General features: G+C 41.8%; 1 protein-coding gene across 1 annotated transcript in view; it reads left to right on the top strand.

Moving 5' to 3' along the window:
* adgrv1 (adhesion G protein-coupled receptor V1) overlaps window positions 1–18640 on the top strand; it is a 528099-nt gene that overhangs the window by 497706 nt on the left and 11753 nt on the right. The window contains exons 87-89 of the mRNA XM_073066702.1: window positions 230–351; window positions 2006–2197; window positions 17606–17783. Of these exons, the coding sequence (XP_072922803.1) occupies window positions 230–351; window positions 2006–2197; window positions 17606–17783 (492 nt within the window). The remainder of the gene's footprint in view (window positions 1–229; window positions 352–2005; window positions 2198–17605; window positions 17784–18640) is intronic.

Raw genomic sequence — 18640 nt, 5'->3', positions numbered from 1 at the left:
AGTTTGGTTCATCCAGCTTGTTTGTACGTGTTGATTTGACCATAGCAACTGCAGTGTCCTTTGTGTTTCAGTTTGGTTTCATTCTCCTGCCACATACACGTGTCCACCACCAGTATTTGTTGGTTTTCTTATTGGTAACAGGTCCTATTGGTATTCTAACAGGACCTGAAAGGTTTCCTGTTCAAAGAATATGTTCCGAAACTGATAAGTACTCTCACTGTATTTACAGAAGTTCCTCTGGTTCTGTACCTTTTTGCATTGATATCGTTGACATGGCTTTGGGGAGGCCTGCACATGGCGTACAGACACTTCTGGATATTAATCCTGTATGCTATCTTCAATATCCTGCAGGTGAGTGCAGTACTCATGTATTATTAGCAACATACAGATGGGTTATGAAAAGTGAAAAATCAATCTAATCTTAGTTTGTTCTATTGTCATATGAACAATTTTGTTCATGTTGCTGAGATACACCCTAGGATGAACTGGGACGCATCATCAGTGAGGTAACCTGGCATCATCAGGTGTTTCGGGTCTTTCAACGTCAGACACCCTCGCCCAGGTGACCCAGCCAGGGTTGATGAGGCCCTGGTTTGTGTCCCAACTGTGCTGGTCCATGGGTCACATTTCTTGACCCATAGGCATCTGGAGGCTTGCTCAGCAACCTCTGTGATGTTCCTGATGGCTTTGCAGCCCCCATAATGGAAAAGAGAGATTACAATCTGCACAGCGATCAGCCATCAAAACCTTTACAGCCTACTTCTGTAGGCTCACATCGTGCCCTCTACCTGTCTCTGATACTGCCCCACCAGGTCCTGATATTTAGCTTGTAAAATACATAAGCATTCACTGTACACTCAGTGGCCACTTTATTTGGTACGTAATACAGTGGCCACTGAGTGTATGTTCGTGGTCTTCTGCTGCTGTACCCATTCAATTCAAGGTTCCACATGTTGTCCATTCAGAGATGCCCTTCTGCACACCACTGTTATAACACATAAGTATTTGAGTTACTGTCACCTTCCTGTCAGTTTCAGTCAGACTGGCCATTCTCCTCTGATTTGTCTCATTAACAAGGTGTTTTTATCCACAGAACTGGCACTCTCTGGATGTTATCTTTTGTTTTTCACACCATTCTCTGTTAACACTGGAGACTGTTATGCATGAAAATCCCAGGAGATCAGCAGTTTCTGAGATACTCAAACCACCCCATCTGGCACCAACAATCATTCCACACTCAAAGTCCATTAGATCACATTTCTTCCCCATTCTGATGTTTTGTCTGAACACAATTGAACTGCTTGACCATGTCTGCATGCTTTTATGCATTGTCCTGCTACCACAAGATTGGTTGATTAGATATTTGCATTAATGAGTAGGTGTACAGATGTACCTAATGAAGTGGGCACTGAATGTATTTTGCTTTTCTTTTACCAACACTTGGTTTAAATCCTGGAACTCCTTCTTCAATTATATTGTGGCTGTTGTTTTACCACAGCGACTACAGCTGTTCCTGATGGCAGCTCACCATCATCTCACCAACATTTCACCAGCAACATCTCACCAACATCTACACAACTAACATCTCACCACCAACATCTCAAGAGCAATTAGGTACTGGCAATTAAAACCTGCCCACATCGATAAAAGTGTGGCACGGTAGTGTAGTGGTTAGCACAGTGCTTTACAGTGCAACAACCCAGGTTGCTGTCTGTAAGGAGTTTGTACTTTCTCCCCATGACTGTATGGATTTCTTCAGGGGCTTTAGTTTCCTCCCACATTTCCCAAGACATACCGGCTTCCCACACATCCCTGTTCCTAAACCTTAACCTGATCCTTAACAACCCTCCCTGCCCCCAAAACCACCCCTACAAATCTAAAAAAAAAACAACCATGTCTAAGGCCCAACCTTAACAGAAGCCGCAGCTTGGCCCCATCTTTTTTACATATGAATATATATCCTGTTTACTGCACTCTTAATAATATGTTGGGTTGTGTTTTGCAGGGTCTGTATGTTTTTGTGGTATATTTTATCCTACACAACCAGTTCTGCTGGCCAGTAAAAGCCAGCTACAGTATGGAAATCAATGGTCATCCCAGTCCTGGGTCAACTTACCTCACATCGGGCAGCGGTGCACCGTCAATGGGAGGGGACATCAGCAAATCCACTCAGAACCTCATTGCTGCGATGGAGGAGGTAATGTTTACCAGAACTATACTTCACCATTTTTTGTTTTATATTGTGTTTGCACAGATTGTCTTTTTCTTCCTTTATTTATTGAGATTCAGCATGGAACAGGCCCTTCTCGTCTTCAGGCCACACCGCCCAGTAACCTCCAATATAACCCTAGACCAAAAAATGGGACAATTGCAATGACCAATTAACCTACCAGCCGGTATGACTTTGGACTGTGGGTGGAAAGCGGAGCACCCACAGGAAACCCACGCGTTCCACGGCAAATATGTACAGACTCCTTACAGATGACGTGAGAATTGAACTGTGAATTCTGACGGCACGAGCTGTAATAGCATTGTGCTATCACACCACCGTGGCACCTTCTTTCACACATTGGTCATTTGTCAGTCTGTGTGCAACTTTTCATTGATTCTGTTTTATTTCTTTGTTCTACTGTAAATGCCTGCAAGAAAATAAATCTCAGGGTTGTATATGGAGATATTTTGATAGTAAATATACTTTGAAAATTGAAAAGTTCCTCACCGTGCTCCAAATGAATTCTCAGTAATAAGTAAGACTTTCTTGCTTTTGATAATAAATCTATTTTGAACTTTTAATTTTGAACACAGGCTTCAAGGTTACAGTTATACTCTCAAGCTTTTTCTAACTGCACATATTTTACTGTCTAAGTGGAAATCTTATTAGCACAAAATATGGATGCTATTAAAATCCAGAATCAGAATCAGAATTATTTTCACTGATGTATGTAGTGAAATTTGTTTTGCAGCAGCTTTACAGTGCAAGGCATAAACATTACTATAGCTGCAATAAGGAATATAAAACAATGAATATTGCAAAAAGCGAGCAAGATTGTGAGATAACATATATACCATGTGACATTTCGGCACAAAATATAAACTCTTTATTCCTTTCCATAGATGCTGCCTGACCTGCTAAGTTCCATCAGCATTTTGTGTGTTTTGCTCTAGACTTCAGCTTCCACAGAATCTCTTGTGTTTAAAATACCGAAGTAGTGTTCATTGGTTCATGGATTCTAATGGTGCAGGGGAAGAAGCTGTTCTTAAACTGTTCAGTGTGTGTTTCCTCTCTGATAGTAGCATGTCCTGGATTGTGAAGATCTTTAATGATATATACCACTTTTGTTGAGGCATTGCCGTTTGAAGATGCCCTCGATGCTGGGGAGACTCGTGCCCATGATGGAGTAGGTTGAGTTTACAACTTACTGCAGCTTTTCCAGTCCTGGAGATTGACACCTCCCCCCCCCCCCCCCCCCCCCACCACCCCCATACCAGATGATGATGCAAACAGTTAGAATGGTCTCTATGGTACATCTGTAGAAATTTACCAGTGTCTTTGGTGACATACTAAATCTCCTCAAACTCGAAATGCAATATCGCTGTTGGTATGCTTCATTTGTATAGGCATCAATATGTTAGCCCCAGGATAGATCCTCAGAGATGTTGACAACCAGGAACTTGAAGCTGCTCACCTTTTTCACTGCTGATCCCTCGATAAGTTTGTTGGTCTTACTGATGTTGAGTGCAAAGTTGCTGTTGCAATAGCACTCAACCAGCTGATCTACTGTATCTCACTCCTGTATGTCTCCCTATCTCCATCTGAGGTTTTGCCAACAACAGTTTTGTCTTTGGTGAATTTATAGATGTTTGAGCTACAACTACAAGAAGATGAAAATTGATGAAAAAGAAGTCATTTCCCGCTTTCAAGGAACCAAGGATTTCTTGATTTTGGTTCGATCTAGATATTTCAAGTTATTTCCTGCTTTCAAGGAAACAGGGATTTCCTAATTTCGGTTTGATCCAATTATTTCAAATAATTTCAAGTCATTTCCTGCTTTCAAGGAACCAAGGATTTCCTGATTTCGGTTTGATTGATATCAAACAGAATCATCAAGTTCGCTGATGACACAACAGCGCCTGGCCTCATTAACAACAAAGACGAGACAACGTACAGAGAGGAGGTAGCGTGACTGTCAGAATCGTGCAAGTTCAACATCGTGATCCTCAACAAGACTAAACACATGATTTTGTATTTTAGGAAGGTGATCACTCCTCACTACAGATACTCAGCTCCTCCTTGGAGAAAGTCAGGAACACCAAGTTTCTGGGAGTATGTATAATGAACAATCTCACCTGGTCCCTCAACACAACCAATTTGGTCAAGAAAGCAGAGAAGCATCTCAACTTATTGAGGAGATTAAAGCAAACAAGATATGTCGACTCCCCCATCATCAGAGTTATAGAGGAATATTACACAGAAACAGGTCCCTTAGCCCTTCTAGTCCATGCCAAAAATATTTAACCTGTACATTCCCATCGACCTGCACCAGGACCATGGCCCTCCATATCCCTACTATCCATGTACCAATCCAAACTTCTCTTAAACGTTGAAATCAAACTCGCATGCACCACTTGTGCTGTCAGCTCATTCCACACTTTCATGACCCTCTGAGTGAAGAAGTTTCCCCTCATGGTCCCCTTAACCTTCTCACCTTTCACTCTTAACCCATGACCTCTGGATGAAGTCACACCCAAAATCAGTGGAAAAAGCCTGCTTGCATTTACCTTTTCTATACCCCCGACAATTTTGTATACCTCTATCAACTCTCCTCTCAATCTTCTATGTTCTAAAGAATACAGTCCTAACATTGTAACCAATTTTTACAGGAGCACCATCCAGAGTGTCTAGATAGAGTGCATGTAGAGAGAATGTTTCCTGTAGTGGGTGAGTCTAGGATCAGAGGACACAGCCACAGAATAGAAGGGCATCCATTTAGAAAAAAAATGAGGAGGAATTTCTTTAGCCAGAGGGTGGTAAATCTGTGGAATTTATTTCCACAGATGGCTTTCGAGGCCAAGTCATTGGATATATTTAAAGTGGAGGTTGATAGGCTCTTGATTAGTAACGGAATCAAGGAGAGGGAAAAAGGATCAGCTATGACTGAATGGCAGAGCAGACGTGATAGGCCAAATGGCCTAATTCTTCTCCTATGTCTTATTGTCTATGGTCATGGAGTCAAAGGTTATGGGGAAAAGGCAAGAGAAAAAGATTGAGAGAGATAGTAAATCAGCTGTGATGGAATGGTGGATCCAATTGGCCAATAGTTCTGCCCCTATATCTTAAGGTCTTATCTCTGAATAAACAAAAATAAGTTTAAGAGCCGAGAGGTAATGTTGCAGCTATATAGGACCCTGGTCAGACCCCACTTGGAGTACTGTGCTCAGTTCTGGTTGCCTCACTACAGGAAGGACGTGGAAACCATAGAAAGGGTGCAGAGAAGATTTACAAGGATGTTGCCTGGATTGGGGAGCATGCCTTATGAGAATAGGTTGAGTGAACTCGGCCTTTTCTCCATGGAGCAACGGAGGATGAGAGGTGACCTGATAGAGCTGTTCAAGATAATGAGAGGCATTGATCATGTGGATAGTCAGAGGCTTTTTCCCAGGGCTGAAATAGCTAGCACAAGAGGGCACAGTTTTAAGGTGCTTGGAAGTAGGTACAGAGATGTCAGGGAAAAGTTTTTTATGCAGAGAGTGATGAGTGCGTGAAATGGGCAGCCAGTGACGGTAGTGGATGTGGAAACTCCTGGATGGCTGCATGGAGCTTAGAAAAACAGAGGGCTATGGGTAAAGCCTAGATAGTTCTAAGGTAGGGACATGTTCGGCACAGTGGGCCGAAGGGCCTGAATTGTGCTGTAGGTTTTCTATGCTCTAAATGGTTTGCATTTATCTGCAGATTGCTGCAGGCTTGTTCTTGCTGACAATACTTGTGAAGTCAGGGACTTGGGCTATAAATATTTTTTGTGTAACTGTATGTTTACTGCTGTTCTATATGTGCCATTAGACCATAAGGTATAGGAGCAGAATTAGGCCATTTAGCCCATCGAGTCTGCTCTGTCATTTCATCATGGCTGATCCACCACTCTCAGCCCCGTCTCCTGCCTTCTCCCCGTATCCCTTCACACACTGACTAATCAAGAATCTCATCAACCTCGGCTTAACTATACCCAATGACTTGGCCTTCACAGCCTCCGTTGGCAATGAATTCCACAGATTCACCACCCTCTGGCTGAAGAACTTTCCTCCTCATCTCTGTTCTCAATGGACACCACTTTATTCTAAGGCTCTTTCCTCTGGTCTTAGACTTTCCCACCAGAGGAAACATCATCTCCACATCCACTCTATCAAGGCCTTTCACCATTCAATAGTTTTCAATGGGAGTCCTTTCCCATTCTTCTGAATTCCAGACCCAGTGCCATCAAACACTCCTCATATGATCAGCCTTTCAATCCCGCAATCATTTTTGTGAACCTCCTTTGAACCTTCTCTAAAGTAAGTAATCCCTTCTGAGATAAGGGGTCCAAAACTACTCAGAATACGCCAAGGGAGGCCTCACCTGTCCTTTATAAAGCCTTATCATTATGTCTTTGCTTTTAGATTTGAATCCTCTTGAAATGACTTAGCTTTCATTTAGAGAGGATTAGAATATAAAAGCAAGGATATAAAAGATAAGATAAGAAATGTGCCATGCGCTGTGTATGACTGTTGGCACTGTGTTTGCACCTTGGCCTCGGAGTAACACTGTTTTATTTGGCTGTATTCATGGGTAATCATTTATGGACAATTAAACCTGAACTAGATGTACATCGAAACATATAGCGACGTGCTTCATTTGGGTCGAAGACCAACACAGTCTGAGGATGTGATAGGGGTAGCCCACGTGTCATCATGTTTCCAGTGTCAACATAGCAACACAGCATGCTCACTAGTTACCACCAGTAACCTGTACATATTTGGAATATGAGAGGAAACCAGAGCACCCAGAGGAAACACGCACACTCTCTGGGAGAATGTACACTCTCCTTATAGACAGTGGTAGGAACTGAAGCCCAATTGCTAGTGCTGTATAGCATCACGCTAACCGCCACACTAACATGCTGCCCTAATAAAAATACAGAAGAAAGTGTAACACCTACAGAGAAATGTATTGCAGATAAACAATCAGAATGCGGTCTGTATAGAAATTACTAGATATTTCTTTTGTTCGCAGGCCAGTGAGGTTTTGCTCCTGTAGCCGGAATATGGCCTTATTTAGTTTTTTTATTTGCACATTGGTTGTCAGTTTTTGTTTATATATCTTCTTGTTAAGCCCATCACCCATATTGGGGCACAGGCTGCTGATAGCAGCTTGCCAGAGTCCTCTATCCTGGGCCAGACCTTCAGACTTTCCCCTCCCAGGGATGAATCCTTTGGAGCTTCTGTTGCTCTGGGTTTTTACAGGGTGGAATCGCTTGCCCCATGCCTAACCCTCTGTTCACAGATGGGCTTCGGGCCATCCATGGCGGAGTGCTTGTTCATGTATATTTTTTCATACGTTCTGTTGCAATTCATTATTTTCCTGTAAATGCCTGCAAGCAAATGGATCTCAAAGTAGAATACGGTGATATATACATTATTTGATGATAAATGTACTTTGTCTTTCAGGATATTTAAATCTAAAGTCTCTTGCTGTTTCCTTGACAATACTGGGGATCAGAGCATATGGTTGCTAAGTATTTATGAAGGAAAATGCATTAACTGACATATTTTGCTCATTCACATGCAACCTGACATCTCTGAAACACTATTAACATGCATTAAGGAAATGCTTGTTTGAAATATCCAGTTTTCTCACAGAGATTTAATGTAGGGATGACCTGGTGAGAAGATTGTGTTATGCACCAGATTTCACATCAGGAAGTGTGACTGCCTCATCAGTTACAAAGTAAAAAGTTCAAAGTAAATTTATTATCGAAGTACATATATGTCACCATACACTGCTTTGAGATTTGTTTTCCAGTGGGTATTCACAGTAAATACAGAGAAACACTATAGAATCGATGAAAGACTGCCCACAACAAGATGAACACAACAAGCTCCACGAAAAGGTGGTAAACACAGAAAGTTGTGTGGCACGCAGCCAGCTTCACTCACAACTCAGATTGGGAATCAGGGTTAATATCACCGGGATAGTCATAGAGAAGTACAGCACAGAAATAGGCTCTTCAGCCCATCTAGTCCATGCCAAAACCATTCAAACTGCCTCCTCCCATCAACCCGCACTGGGACCATAGCCCTCTGTACCCCAACCATCCAGGTACCTATCCAAACTTTGCTTAAACATTGAAATTGAGCTTGCATTCACTACTTGTGCTGGCAGCTCATTCCACACTTTCACAACTCTCTGAATGAAGTTTCCCCTCACGTTCCCTTTAAACTTCTCACCTTTCATCCTTCACTCATGACCTTTGGTTGTAGTTCCATCCAACCTCAATGGAAAAAGTCTGCTTACATTTACCCTATCTATACCCCTCATAATTTTGTTTAGCTCTATCAAATCTTCTCTCAATCTTCTACATTCAATGGAAGTCCTAGCCTATTCAATCTTACCTTATAACTCAGTTCCTCCAGACCTGGCAACATCCTTAGAAATTTCATCTGTACTCTTTCAAACTTGCTTACATCTTTCCTGTTGGTAGGTGATCAAAACTGCACACAATACTCCAAAATAGGCCTCTTATACAAATTCAACATAACATCCCATCGCCTGTACTCAATACTTTGATTTATGAAGGCTAATGTGCCAAAAACTTTCTTTACGACCTTATTTACTTATTTACCACTTTCAACAAATGATGTACCTGTATTCCTGGACACCTTTGTTCTGCCACACTCCTCAGTGCCCTACCGTTCACTGTGTAAGACCTACCCTGGTTGGCCCTACTGAAGAACAATACCTCGCACTTGTCGGCATTAAATTCCAATGTCATGAAAGTTATTATTTTGTGGCAGCAGTATGTTGCAATACATTGTAATAAAAACTAAAAATTACAATAAAGAAAATAAATGAGTGCAAAAAGAGAGGTGAAAAAATACTAAGGAAGTACATAAGGCTTAAGTTGTGGGGATGGCATCTATTCTGCCTGAACACAAGAGATATTGCAGATGCTGGAATCTGGAGCAACACACACAATGTGTTTGCTTTCCCAAATCTCCCTCCTGGCACATATCCCTACAAAGTTTAAAGAAAAATTTATTATCTGAGTTCATGCATGTCACCACGTACAACCTTGAGTTTCTTTTTCTGTGAGCATACTTAACAAATCTATGGAACAAAAACTGTAGATTGTAACCATCAAGAACTGCTAATTGTAAACAAACTGCAAACGAAGATATAAATAAATAGCATGCAGGACAATTGCTGCACTTGTCTCTCAATCTCCTCCCTCAACGCCATTCAGGGCCCCAAACAGTCCTTACAGGTGAGGGAAGTTTTCTAGGACATCTGTTGTATCCAGTGCTCCCAGTGCAGCCTCCTCTGCGTCAGTGAGACCCAACACAGACTGGGGGACCTTTTAGCTCTGTCCACTACAAAAGGCAGATCTTTCGATGGCTATCCACTTCAATTTGACTTCCCATTCTGACTTATTGGTCCATGGCCTCATCTACTGCCTCAATGAAGCCTCTCTCAAGTTGGAGGAGCAACACCTCATATTCTGTCTGGGTAGTCTCCAACCTGATAGCATGAACATCAATTTTTCTAACTTCCTGTAATTTCTCCTCCCTCCTTCCTTCTCTCTTTTTCCATCCCCATTCTAGTTCCTCTTCCACCCCTTCTCTTCTCGTCACCTGCCCATCTTCTCCCACTGGTTCCCTTTCTTCCATTCTCCACTCTCCTCTCCTATCAGATTTCTTCTTCTTCGGCCCTTTAACTGTGGTTTGATGATTTATGTTCCATGTTTTTTTTTGTTTTTTACTCGTTTCTTTGCTGTTTGCGCGACTTGTTCTTTTTTGCGTGCTGCGTGTTGAATGTCTACATTGAACAGGTTCCATGGTTTCCTTTGTTTTGTGGCTACCTGTGGGAAGACAAATCTCAGAGTTGAATACTGCCTACATACTGATATTTCAGCTTTGAACCACCTCCATCAATCCCCCTGAACTTCTTACATCACCTACCCCCTTCCCCCTCACCTGATCTCACTAATACCTGCCAGCTTGTACTCATTCCCCTTCTCCCATCTTCTTATTTCTGATCTCTTTCCTTTCCAGTCATGAGAGGGGTCATGGCCTGAAATGGCAACTCTTTATTACTCTGCCTCATCTGCTGAGTTCCTCCACCATTCCATGTGTTTATAAAGTAAGAAATGTTTAGAAATGTAAATTGTAGTAAGACTTAAATGAACAGATGACCCACACTTCATACATTCAGTGGTCACATTAATAGGTACATCTTGTACCAGATATAGTGTCCACTGAGTGTATGTTCTGGGTCTTCTGCTGCTGAAGCTCCCACTTCAAGGTTTGCCGTGTTGTGCGTTCAGAGACAATCTGCACACCACTGTTGTAATGTGTGGTTATCTGAGTTACTGTCACCTTCCTGTCAGCTTGAACCGGTCTGGCCATTCTCCTCAGTCCTCTCATTAACAAGCTGTTTACACCCACAGAACTGGTACTCACTGGATGTTTTTTTTTGTTTTTGCACGATTCTCTGTGAACTCTGGAGACTGTTGTGTGTGAAAATTCCAGGAGATCAGCTGATCTGAGATACTCAAATCACCCCATCTGGCACCAACAGTCATTCTATGGTCAAAGTCATTTAGATCACATTTTGTCCCCTATTCTGATGTTTGGTTGCAACAACTGAATCTCTAGACCATGTCTGTAAACTTTAATGCATTGGGTTGCTGCCACATGATTGGCTGATTAGATTTTGCATTAATGAGTGGGTGTACAGGTGTACCTAATAAAGTAGCCACTGAGTGTACCTTTAATGAAGTATCAATACAAATGAGTTTTACAACCATGGTAACCTACATTATTCCCTGAGATAGTGCACTTTCACTGAACATAAAGATCTTTCTTTCACAATAACAAAGTGTGTTCCAAACTTTTAGTAGAATGAAACAGAAACACATTGTATAATTAAGGTACTTCTTGTTTGTTATGCAATTTAAGTGTGTGCAGAGTATGTCAGTCAATTTAAATTGTAAATCAATAATTAACCATAGTTGGATTTTTATTTGAACTTTTCCTGCAAGTGGTTATTGTGCATTTGGCCAGAGAAAAATGTCCCTACCACCTGTAAAATAAACAGTGGCTAATTGATATAGTTAATTATTTATGGAAAACTCCATATTGTTGAACATTGATCCTGCTTCATGGAAGGGCTCAAAGCATTTTGAGATGTCCTCTTCTATTAAATTCCTTCTTTACCTTGTCTGCCTATGTCCTCCATGATTTCCACTTCATCACACTCCCCTACCACCTACCACCCCATCCCCTGGTTTCACCTATCCCCTGCCAGAGTGTACTCCTTCCCCACTCCCACCTTCTTGTTCTGGCAAATTCCCCCTTCCTTTCTAGTACTGATGAAGGGTCTCAGACCAAAACGTCAACTCTTTATTCCACTCCGTAGATGCTGCCTGACCTGCCGAGTTCCTCCAACATTTTGAGTTGTGTTACTGTGTATTTCCAGCATCTTGTGTTTATGAAAATGGCCTGCATTTGGGCTGTCTTTTGTCTTTCTACCTGTCAGTGGCCCTTGATAGAAAGCATTTGGTTAGTGGTGTCTGCTACTAAAGGGTAGCTTAGTAGTGTAACACTGTTACAACACTAACAACCCAGGTTCAATTGCTGCCACCATCTGTGAGGAGTTTGTACATTCTGCCCGTAACTGTATGGATTTCCTCTGGGTGCTCCTGTTCCCTCCCACAATCCAAGACATACGGGTCAGTAGGCTGATCGGTCAGTTGAGCAGTGTGGGCTTGTTGGGCTGAGAGGGATGGTTACCTTGCTATATCTCTAAATAAAAATAAAGGAACAGTAAATTGGTCTTCAGTTTTAGTGCAAGTTGGGTGAAAGTGTATGAGCAATGTATTTTATACAATGCTCAACTTAATTTTCAATTAGATCCAAAGTGGTGAGTAGAATTTGTAATAAGGTCATCTTAAAACATGCAGAGAAAGACATACACTTGTGTGATAGATTTTTAAATTCTACAAGTTTAAACTTGGTCGTAATAGTTGTGAACCTGCAGTGTGCAATACAACCTTTAACCAGTTGTTTTCTGTGCATGAGACAAATACAAACAGAGAATACAAGGGTAACAACATCAAACATAGAGCATTACAGTACAGTACAGTACAGACCCTTCAGCCCACAATGCTGTGACAACATTTTAATCTCCTCTTATATCAATCTAATCCTTCCCTCTCATGTCGCCCTCCATTTTTCTATCATCCACGTGCCTATGAGTGTCTTAAATGTCCCTGATGTATCCACACCACCCCGGGCAGCACGTTCCACACACCAACCACCCTCAAAGTAAATTTATTATCGAAGTACATATATGTCATCACATGCTATCCTGCGATTCCATTTCTTGCAGGCATTCACAGCAGAACACAAAGTACAATTGTATCAGTAAAAAACTACACACAAAGTACAAAAGAAGTCAAACAGTGAAATACAAGAAAGATAGATATATAAATATATAAACAAACACTTGCATATAAATTCTAGAGTCCTTGAAAGTGACTCCATAGATTCTGGAATCAGTTCATTGTTGAGTGAGTGAAGTTATCCACGCTGGTTCAGAAGCCTGATGGTTGAAGGCTAATACTGTCCCTGAACCTTTTGGATCTGAGATTCTGGCTGTGTAAAAGAAACTTTGATATAACCAAAGAAAATCTAGATAGAGTTTTATTTGGAAAAAAAACATGCATGCTGCTGGTAAAGAACAAGAGGCAGATTGCAGGATTGGCAATGATTAATGTACGGATATTAAATTATGTTTGAATTTTAGTTCCATTTAAATAGCAGTGAGGCCAAAATATTTTTGATTGTAGAACTGTGCAATGTGTATTGTTACTCTTAAAGGAGTTGTTTCTTTCTTTCAGACCCAACTGCAGGCGAAAGATTAACAGCTTTTAGTAATGTGTTTTGTGAAAATGGGTAGGAGTGGTTTCTGGAAGCTGTCAGATAGACAATTGATTCATGTGAGTGCATAAAATGCACAGAACTTCAAAAACACAGGGTCTCGACTTTGCTATATGACAGAAAATTATTTAAATAGTTCATTTAAAACCAATGACTTCCAAAAAGTATTCAAATTAATTTTAAATTCATTGGTCCAGATGTACAGCCTTGAGTCTCTTTGGAGCAATGTAGATAACCTGTCTTATTTATGCATTTATATTTATTGTGTGTTTTTTAATATTATTGTTCTGTTCTTTATCTTGTGTGTGTTTTTGTGCGGCATCAGATCTGGAGTAGCAATTATTTCATTCTCCTTACACTTGTGTACTGCAAATGATATTAAACAATCTTGAAATATTGAATTGAATTAAAAGCTGTCGTATTAAGTCTCGTGGTGAAAAGTTCAAAGTAAATTTATTATCAAAATACTTACATGCCACCATATACTACCTGAGATTCATTTTCTTGCAGACATGCACAGTAAATACAAAGAAACAACAAAAAACAAGCAAAATAATAATAAATAAATAAGCAATAAATATCGAGAACATGAGATGAAGGGTCCCTGATAGTGAGTCCATAGGTTGTGTGAAGATTTTAATGATAAGGTGAGCGAAGTTAACCGCTGTGGTTCAAAAGCCTGATGGTTGAGGGATAATAACTGTTTCTGAACCTGGTGGTTTGAACCTGAGGCTCCTGTACCTTCTTCCTGATGGCAGGAGCAAGAAGACAGCTGCGCCTGTGCGGTGCGGGTCCTTGCTGATGGATGCTGCCTTCCTGCGACAGCGTTCCTTGTAGATGCCCTTAATGGTGGGGAGGACTTTACCCATGATGGACTGAGCTGTAACTACTGCTTCTTGCAGGCTCTTCCACTCAAGGCTATTGGTGTTTATATACCAGGCTATGATGCAGCCAGTCAATTTACTCTCCACCACACACCTATAGAAGTTTGTCGAAGTTTTAAATGACATGCAGACTTCTATGAAAGTAGAGGCACTGCATGTTTATTTTGTGGTGGCACTATGTGCTGTGGCCAGGACAGCTCCTCTGAAATGCCAACACCAAGTTGAAGTGTTAAATTATTTATGTTGTAAAGTTTCAATCTTTGTGTCTTACTTCACTAGAGTACTGCTTGAATCTGTTGGAAGGCTTGAAACAAAATGGAAAAGCAAACAGTTAGTGTCATAGAGTCACAAAGCAATGCAACAGGGATACAGACACTTTGGCCTAATAATCCATTACGAACATATCGTCCTCCCAGCTAGACCAAATTTCTTGCATTTGGCCAATGTTCCTCTGAAACCAACCGCTCCATGTACCGATCCAAGTGTTTCTTAAATGGTACTATTGTACCTGCCTCAGCCACTTCCTCTAACATCTCCTTTCATATACCTACCACCCTCTGCGTGAAAGAGTGGAACCTCAGGTCCCATTTACAGTTGAAGTCAGAGGTTTACATACACCTAGGTAGAAGTCATTAAAACTCATTGTTTAACCACTCCACAGATTTCATATTAGCAAACTATAGTTTTGGCAAGACGTTGAGGACATCTACTTTGTGCAGAACAAGAGTAATTTTTTCAACAATTGTTTACAGACAGATTATTTCACTCTTAATTGACTATATCACAATTCCAGTGGGTCAGAAGTTTACAAAAAAAATCAAAAGAAATCAGCCAAGACCTCAGAAAAAAAATTTGTGGACCTCCACAAGTCTGGTTCATCCTTGGGAGCAATTTCCAAATGCCTGAAGGTACCACATTCATCTGTACAAACAATAGTACGCAAGTATAAACGCCATGGGGCCACGTAGCCGTCATACCGCTCAGGAAGGAGACGCATTCTGTCTCCTAGAGATGAACATACTTTGGTGTGAAAAGTGCAAATCAATCCCAGAACAACAGCAAAGGACCTTGTGAAGCTGCTGGAGGAAACAGGTAGACAAGTATCTATATCCACAGTAAAACGACTCCTATATCGACATAACCTGAAAGGCTGCTCAGCAAGGATGAAGCCAATTCTCCAAAACTGCCATAAAAAAGCCAGACTACAGTTTGCAAGTGCACATGGGGACAAAGATCTTACTTTTTGGAGAAATGTCCTCTGGTCTGATGAAACGAAAATTAAACTGTTTGGCCATAATGACAACACACACAAAATGCTGGTGGAACACAGCAGGCCAGGCAGCATCTATAGGGAGAAGCGCTGTCGACGTTTTGGGCCGAGACCCTTCGTCAGGACAATGGCCATAATGAGCATTGTTATGTTTGGAGGAAAAAGGTTGAGGCTTGCAAGCCAAAGAACACCATCCCAACTGTGAAGCATGGAGGTGGCAGCATCATGTTGTGGGGGTGCATTGCTGCAGGAGGGACTGGTGCACTTCACAAAATAGATGGCATCATGAGGAAGAAAAATTATGTGGATATATTGAAGCAAATTTTCAAGACATCAGCCAGGAAGTTGAAGCTCGGTCGCAAATAGGTCTTCCAAATGGACAATGACCCCAAGCATACCTCCAATGTTGTGGCAAAATTGCTTAAGGACAACAAAGTCAAGGTATTGGAGTGGCCATCACAAAGCCCTGACCTCAATCCGATAGAAAATTTGTGGGCAGAACTGAAAAAGCGTGTGCGAGCAAGGAGGCCTACAAACCTGACTCAGTTACACCAGTTCTGTCTGGAGGAATGGAACAAAATTCCAGCAACTTATTGTGTGAAGCTTGTGGAAGTCTACCCAAAATGTTATACCCAAGTTAAGCATTTTAAAGGCAATGCTACCAAATACTAACAAAGTGTATGTAAACTTCTAACCCACTGGGAATGTGATGAAAGAAATCAAAGCTGAAATAAATCATTCTCTCTGCTATTATTCTGACATTTCACAATCTTAAAATAAAGTAGTGATCCTAACTGACCTAAGACAGGGAATGTTTTCTAGGATTAAATGTCAGGAATTGTGAAAAACTGAGTTTAAATGTATTTGGCTAAGGTGTATGTAAATGACTGGCTTCAACTGTAAATCTTTTCCCTCTGGCCCTATATCTATGCCCCTACTTTTCAAATGCCTTTCCCTGGAGAAAAGAACATTATCCATCACTGGGGAAGTTAGAGATCCAATGCCGAAGGCCTGGGTTTGTGAATCCGCTGGGGAATTCAGAGGCCCCACAACGAAGGCCTGGGTTTGTGAATCCGCTGGGGAATTCAGAGGCCCACAATGAAGGTCTGGGTTTGTGAATCCATGGGGAAAGTTGGAGGCCTGACATCAAAGGCCTGGGTTTGTCAATCCATGGGGAAAGTTGGATGCCCAATGCCAAAGGCCTGGGTTTGTTAATCCACCAGGAAAATCGGAAGCCTGACATCAAAGGCCTGAGTTTGCAAATATACTGGGGCAGTCGGAGGTCTTATGTCTACAGAACCATGAAGGCATCCTGTCCTGGGGTTTGAGGACTGTCCGTGTGTGTATGGCTGGCTGGGTGGGAGGGAGGGAGGAAAGAGAATTGCATTGCTGATGTTGCTTTGTTGCTGTTGTTGTTATGTTCTGTGTTGTCCTGCTGAACATTGTGGGCATGCCATGTTGGTGTCGGAATATGTGGTGACACTTGTGGCTGCCCCCCCACACCCCTGGATTTTGTTGATTGTTAACGTAGATGACATATTTCATGTAGTTTCAAAGTACACCTGATCAACAAGTGAATCTGAATCTGTTCGTACATCATTGCTGATTGATGAAGGTTTGGCAGTCAGAAGCACAACACAGAAACCGTGAGACATCGGACCAGAATTAGGCAATTTGGCCTATTGAGTCTACTATGCCTTTCCATCATGGCTGATTTATCATCCCTGTCAACCCCATTCTCCTGCCTTCTCCCCATAACCTTTGATGCCTGACTAATCAAGAACCTATCAACCTCTACGTTAAACATACTCAATGACATGGCCTCTACAGCCATCTGTGGCAGTGAATTACAGAGATCCACCACCCAGTGGCGAAAGAAATTCCTCCTCATATCTGTTCTAAAGAGATGTCTTTCTATTCTAAGGCTGTACCCTCTGTCCTAGATGCTCCCACTATTGGAAGCAGCCCCTTAATGTTCACTCTATCTCAATATCTAAAACTTCCCATTGACCAAGAGGAAATCAGCAGTTTCTGAGATCTCTGTCTGGTACCAACAATCATCCCACCGTCAGTCACTTAGATTGTATTTCTTCCCGATTAATAATTAAACCTCTTGACCATGATTACAGGACTTTATGCATTGAGTTGCTGACACATGATTGGCTAATTGGATATTTGCATTAACGAGCTGGTGTAGGGTGGTCAATGAGTGTACTTTTTATGTATGGGAATCTGACTGACAAATCATTGTTTCTCTTAGATACCGTCTGACTGGGAACAAACCTCTTTAAGACCCAGCAGTCAAGCAAGCAGCATCTTCAAGGAAAGTCCAGTGAGCGGCAACATCTATGCCACAAAAGGAGACTACGGCACCAGCAACCTGATGGGTGATGAGGAGGCACAAGAGTTTGATGATTTGATATTCGCCTTAAAAACTGGTGAGTAGTGACCACACTATCCGCTAACACGTCAACATTGTTTACGCCATAGTAACGTAACGGTTAGTGTAACACTATTACAGCTCGGGGCATCGGAATTCCGAGTTGAATTCCGATGTCATCTGTAAGGAGTCTCTGTACGTGTTCCATGTGGAATGCGTGTGTTTCCTCCGGGTGCTCCAGTTCCCCCTCACAGCCCAAAGACGTACCGGTTAGTAGATTATTTGGTCATTGTAAAATGTCCCGTGATTAGGTTAGGGTTAAATTGGGGGGTTGCTGGGGTGGCACTGTTTGAAGGGCCAGAAGGGTCGATTCCATGCTGTGTCTCTGAATGAATAAATAAATAAATAAATGCCAGATTATTAGTTTGTGCAAAGAAACCTGTACTGAGGAAAACTGAGACAGAATGTCTATTGTCATGACAAAAGTGCTGCATATGTAGCATGATCAGTACTTCCTTGTTTTCAATAGCAAAAGTCCAGTCACTAGTGATGATTTTATCATACCTCCATCCTAATGATGTGAATATCAATTTCTCTAACTTCCGATAATTTCTCCCCCCACCCTTCTCTCTTTTCTATTCCCCATTCTGGCTCCCCTCTTCTTTTCACCTGCCCATCACCTCTCTCTGGTGGTAGTGGTGGCTGTCAGTCATCCCCGACGATGACAAGAAACCTGTGCGGGAGAGTTTTTAAAGTGGAAAAGCCATTGCACTGGGGCAGTTCCGCTCTGCCATCCTCAGAAGTCCATGTTCAGTGGTACGAACAAAGTCACAATCTAGGGTCTCCCTTGGATACAGTAGATGACCATGATTTCATCTGTGACTTGTCACGTCCTTCGCTCTCCACAAAGCATTG

Source organism: Hemitrygon akajei, chromosome 2 (genome assembly GCF_048418815.1).
Source record: "Hemitrygon akajei chromosome 2, sHemAka1.3, whole genome shotgun sequence".
NCBI lineage: Eukaryota > Metazoa > Chordata > Chondrichthyes > Myliobatiformes > Dasyatidae > Hemitrygon > Hemitrygon akajei.
Note: the sequence above shows the minus strand (reverse complement) of the source record. Positions and strands in the feature narration are given on the sequence as shown.